The 5,675-nt window shown below is 25.4% G+C and overlaps 3 protein-coding genes across 3 annotated transcripts; all 3 read right to left on the bottom strand.

The window, feature by feature from the left end:
* Nucleotides 1–565: 565 nt before the first annotated feature.
* Nucleotides 566–1,219, bottom strand: ENU1_026710 (hypothetical protein; the record flags this gene model as incomplete). Its single annotated transcript, XM_008857173.1, has 1 exon — nt 566–1,219. The coding sequence occupies one exon, from the start codon at nt 1,217–1,219 to the stop codon at nt 566–568; it is 654 nt and encodes a 217-aa protein (XP_008855395.1).
* A 542-nt stretch (nt 1,220–1,761) lies between these two features.
* Nucleotides 1,762–3,651, bottom strand: ENU1_026700 (RhoGEF domain containing protein; the record flags this gene model as incomplete). The annotated part of the gene is made up of 1 exon (XM_008857172.1): nt 1,762–3,651. The coding sequence occupies one exon, from the start codon at nt 3,649–3,651 to the stop codon at nt 1,762–1,764; it is 1,890 nt and encodes a 629-aa protein (XP_008855394.1).
* A 388-nt stretch (nt 3,652–4,039) lies between these two features.
* Nucleotides 4,040–5,251, bottom strand: ENU1_026690 (transporter, auxin efflux carrier (AEC) family protein; the record flags this gene model as incomplete). Its single annotated transcript, XM_008857171.1, has 1 exon — nt 4,040–5,251. The coding sequence occupies one exon, from the start codon at nt 5,249–5,251 to the stop codon at nt 4,040–4,042; it is 1,212 nt and encodes a 403-aa protein (XP_008855393.1).
* Nucleotides 5,252–5,675: the final 424 nt, after the last annotated feature.

The raw sequence follows: 5,675 nt of genomic DNA, 5'->3' as shown, positions 1-5,675 counted from the left end.
ATAGTAATATGATTATCATCATATAAACAATTAAAGTATAATAGAATATATTGACACTGAGACTAAAACACCAAAAAAAGAATGTAAACCATGAAAAGTCTAAAGAGAGTAAGAAAATCATTAATTTTTTTGAATCTTAATTAACAATAGTATTCTTTAATGTGAATGTATTGGAAATAAACTCTGTGATAGAAATAGAGTATATTGAAGATATTGAATGAGTTACTTCTCGATATAAAGAAAATCCAATTGTAGATATATCTTTTAACACTCTTTTTTTAACAATAATAATCGTTATTTACAAGAAAAAAAAGAAAATGGTGATTAAAGAAAAGAAAATAATAACAAGAACTATTTATAGTGATTATTTTGAATGATAATAAAAAATAATAGAAATAATTAGAATAAGAAATACTAAAAGAAAAAAGAAAAGGATTTTTTTAAAAATGAGGAAAGTACATAAAAAGAAAAGAATTGATAAGAAATAACAACAATACGTTCAAAGATATTGACAATCATTCAGTTAATATTACATAAATAAAAACAAGAAGAAAATAAAAACATTCTAATTAAAAATTGGTTGGCTATAAAGATTTTCTTTTAAAATAAGATCACTAAGACTTTTTGATTGTTTTGGAATGATAGCAGAAGAACTATCTTTAAATTGAGAATTAAGATATGAATTAACAGCATATCCTCTTTCTAAGAAATCATTAAAATTCATAATTAAACGACCTCCATAATAAATTTTTTCAATTCGTTCAAGTCTGAATGTTTTATTAGTTTTTCTAGCTAATTTTGATTCAAAATAAAAACCTTTTTCAGTTAACATATCAATAAGAAGATGTTGAACAAATACTTTTTTATTCTTTTCAAATCTTCTCATTGCAGTTTGTTTCTTATTAACTAATTTACATTCATCTTCATAAATTGGTCTACAAATAGAATCAGCTAATTCTTGAACATCAATTTCTTCATTACCAAAATCTAATTGAGTAACAATAGGATAAGCTGAAGTAACAAGTGCTTGTTTCTTTTGTTTTTTAATTTTAATTAAACAATAACTATTTAAAAATGAAAGTAAAATTCCTTGTTGAATAACATAAAAATCTTTATACTCATTTTTTGTTCTAAAGAATAATGGACTTTCACTTCTACTTTCTTTAATTAAACTACCTTCATATGTTTTCATGTCTTCTTCTTGTTTTAGTATTTTCATTTGTAGATGACTTTTTATGTTCTTTTTATATTTCTATGTTCTATTTATATCTTATATCTTTTTTTAACGAATTCAAAATCCTCTTTTTTTATATTTTTCTTTTTCATTTTTCCTATTCATCAAACAACTCTTTCCTTCGTTATTCTTCGGAACTATTAGATTTTTTTTCGGGGGTTTGAGAATTTTAGGAAAGTAGAAAGATCTCTCTTTGATGTCCAAACAACTGATAATCTTTTTTTAACCATTTTTTCTAAGATTTGAAGCTGTACAGCCTTTTTTGAGTTCTTCCCTTTCAAAAATTAGATATTCCCTTCAAAAAGTTCTATAAATACAAGTAATTGTTTCACAAACAATACAACTTAATACCCCTATCGATATTCACCAATCAAAATGAAAAGATAGTTAGTAGAAGAAAAACGAAAATGAGAAAGGACGTTTTAGAGAGTCAGTGATTGTGTTTCCAAGATTTCTTTATCTGAAACAACGGTGAGTTAGGAAGTCTAAAGACCAAATAATAAAATGTTAAAAGTTTTATCAATAAATTAATATCCATAAGGTGAATAACCATAATTTGGTTGTGGATAATTTGGGTATCCCATTTGTTGGTACATCTGAGAATTTGTGTCATATCCTTGATATTGTTGGTAATATTGTTGCTGAGGTGGTGGATATGTTTGAGTAGTAGAGTCATATCCCATTTGATATTGTTGTTGAGATTGTTGGATGGGTTGATAATATTGTTGTTGTTGGATGGGTTGTTGATATTGTTGTTGTTGAGGTGGTTGTTGATATTGTTGTTGGTAATATTGCTGTTGGGGTACTTGTTGGAAATATGGTTGTTGAACTTGTTGTTGGTAAGTTTGAGTATTAGGAGGATAATTTACTTGGTATTGTTGTTGAGGTTGTTGGAGTGGTTGTCCAGTGATTTGTTGATGTGGTAATTGATGTATATTCATAATATTTTGACTAGTACACTGTTGATTTGATGTAGTTTCTTGTGTGTTAGGAGGGATATTATCAGAAACAGCAGTATAACTTCCTGTTGAAGTATTACTTTTTATTGTTTCAAGTGTTTTCTGTTCTTCTTCTTTCTTTCTTTTTTCTTCAGCCTGTTTAGTAAAATTTAAAAAGAATTCTGTATCTATTTTTTGATCTCCTTGTAAAAATGCAGTGAATGGATCGACTCTTTTTTCATTTGATATAGGCTTAGGTTGTTCAACACCTAATTCAGCATACATGTCTTGAATCATCTCCTTTTCTTTCATACTCTGAGATAATTGACTAAATGACTTTATAACAATTGGGTCTTTTGGTACATATAAGTATTTTTTATTCATTTCATTTCTTATATTTTCAAATTGACATGAATAACATGATTTATCGTTTTTACATTCATCACAAACAGTTTTATTACAAACAGGACATTTAGTTGAAATATTTGCTTTATGGCAAAATACACAACACTTTTTTCCCAATGTTTGGTAAATTTCTTCTGTACAACCAATAATAATAGTAGACAATTTATTAATAAATTGGTTAACTTCTTCTTGTGAAGAAAAGGATAATGTAATGGTTTTTTTATTATCATATGAAGTAATAGTAATCCCAAAATTTAATGTACTTTGGATTTGAGGTTTGAACAATGATATAGTTTTTACAGGTGCAATTGTATTTTTTGCTTTTCTTTCTCCAATAACAATATAATCTGTTGTTATTGAATAAACCAATCCACATAATACACCTTTATTCATTTCAATAACACTTCTTCCTTTACAATACCAATTCTCTCGTAAAGAAGGTTCTAAATATTCAGTTATAATACGTAATTTTTGTATTCTATCAAATTCTGGAATATATCCATTTACTTGTGATGCAACGTCTTTCATTATATTATAAGCTTTTTCTACACTTTGATACATTTCAGGAGACTTTTCTTTATCAGTATGTTTTAAAACTTCGTTTAATAATAATACATATCGTGGTGTTCGTTGTACTGGCATAATTAATAATGACCCTAAATCTAATTGTGGTTTTGTAGGTAAACATTGTCGTATTTGTTCGAAATAACAGTCAACTTTTTTATTATCTTTATAACCATTTACAATTTTTAATGCATTAGAATTATTACCAATAAATTCTCTCATATAAATAAAGAAAGGAGCAGCTTTAATAAATGCATCTTGAATATTTGTATAATGTTTATTTTCTTTCTTTAAGTCTTTAAGTAATGTACAAAAATATTGAGAAACAACAATGGTATCTTCAAACCCAATAAATATTTCATCAACTTTTTCCATTGGAACAACCATTGTATTAGGTTTTCTGAGACGCATATCATCCCAATAAAAAGCACGACATTCACTTAATGAATTTAAATAACTTATTTCGGTGTCTATAATTTCATTGATAACCCTTTCACGTTGTTCACTCATTGTGACTTTTTCTTCTAGATTGTTTTTTTTACCCTTTTTATTTAAACAAGTATTATGATAAGTTCATTTATATTTTTATAACATCTTCTTTCGGTACAACTTTCTTCCTTTTCTTTCTGTTTTTTTCTTTTCATTATCAATAATAATGGAATGAGATTGTTTATCATTGAAAGAGTTTAGAATCATTTGTTGATTCAACACAGAACATTCTACTTCATGAAGAAGTAAATTTTTATTATAAAATATTATCTTTTAATAATATTGAGGATTGTTTAAAGGAAGAAAAAAGAATGAAGGTGTGATGTTTTATACGTCATTAATTCTTCGTTTTGGTTAATTCCTTTTCTCTTATCAAAATCTTCAAAATTTAGTTAATAATAAATTATGACTAATAAGAAGATAATAAAGTAGTAAGAATAAATACTGTAATGAAACTCGTTACTACAGAAAAACTAACAATTGCAGCACTTACATCTAATCGAGTAACATTATATTCTACGCTATAAATAATACTTAGTAATGGTGCTGGACAAACACAACATAATGTAATTGTTAATCTAGTTAATTGAGTGATATATGAAGACAATGCAAAATATAAACCAACACCAATAGATATTCCAACAATTAAACGAACAATAAGAGCTTGTAGAGCAAGTTTAGTAGTTTGCCAAGAATTTTTCCATTCAAAAAAGAGTCCTAATAAGTTATAAGCCATTAATGTATTTCCTGATGATATTGTAATAATAATATTATTAATAAAACGAGGTAATTTAATATTATTTAAACCAATATAATAGCCAATTGGCATAACATATAAAGGTACACAAGTAATCAAAGAGATAATAATTTTTTTAATAATTTCATGCCATTTTTGTTTTTCATTTCTTAAAGTTTTCTTTTGTCCATATTTAATAAAATCAGTTGGTTTATTTGGATATAAATCCAATGAAGTTCTCATTATTGATTCTTCACTTGGAGAAGCAATAATTGAACTTTCTAAAGTTGGAGTTCCTTTAATATCAAAGGAATCATTATCCAATGATTTACGTTCATCACCTTTTAATTCATTTTCTATTATTTGAGACTCTTTTAATTCAACTTGAATATCAGTTATTTCATTTTGTTTTTCATCATCCTCTTTACTATTTTCAATTAAAGCAAATAAAGGTCTAAGCACTAAATAACAAGCAACATCATTACTAATATTAAATAAAATAGCATGTGTAATCCCATTAACAGGGTCTAACGTTTCTAATATTGGAAATAAGAAAAGTCCAATATTTAGTCCAATACATCCACCAAATTCAACTTGCCATGCAATATCATTTTTTATTATAAACTTAAAAATAATAAAAGAAATTAATCCTATACTTATTTGAAATATAAATCCTGATATAAACATTGCTAGTGACTCAATATCTAGACTGTGCGTATTAATTAATGCTTTTAATATAACAAATGGAAAGGTTAAATTAAACATTATTTTCATTAATAATCCACTACTTTCTCTCACAATCCCTCTAAACCAAATAATTTTAATAATAAATGATGCTGTAATAATAAATACTAATGTCCCAAATTGTTCATAGAACTCAATCATGTTTAATTAATTTTATTTATTTAGTGATTCTTTCTTATTTTTTGACTTTTTTTCTTTCTTATTCTTCTTAATTTATTGAATATTCTTTTTTCATCTGATCGTTTCTTTCTTTTATTCATCCAATTTCTATTTTTCTTTTTTATTCTTCTTTTATCTGAATGATTTGTTTATTGTCACAACTATTTTATTGAAATAATTCCTCATTTTAATAAGTCTTTACTAACTTTAAACCTTAGTTGTTTATGACTTTTTCTTTCTAGTATTTATGTGCCAGTATAAGTTAGTTAGAAAAAGATTCAATCATTTTAGTAACTTAATTAAAAGAGTTGTCTAAGAAAAGAAGATGATGGTTAGATATTTTTTTATTATTTGCCTTTGTTAATGTTTTTAATTAAATAAAAATTAGTTAATTAAATGTTAATAG

The sequence above is a fragment of the Entamoeba nuttalli genome, assembly GCF_000257125.1.
Source record: "Entamoeba nuttalli P19 unplaced genomic scaffold asmbl_2468, whole genome shotgun sequence".
Taxonomy (NCBI): domain Eukaryota; phylum Evosea; order Mastigamoebida; family Endamoebidae; genus Entamoeba; species Entamoeba nuttalli.
Note: the sequence above shows the minus strand (reverse complement) of the source record. Positions and strands in the feature narration are given on the sequence as shown.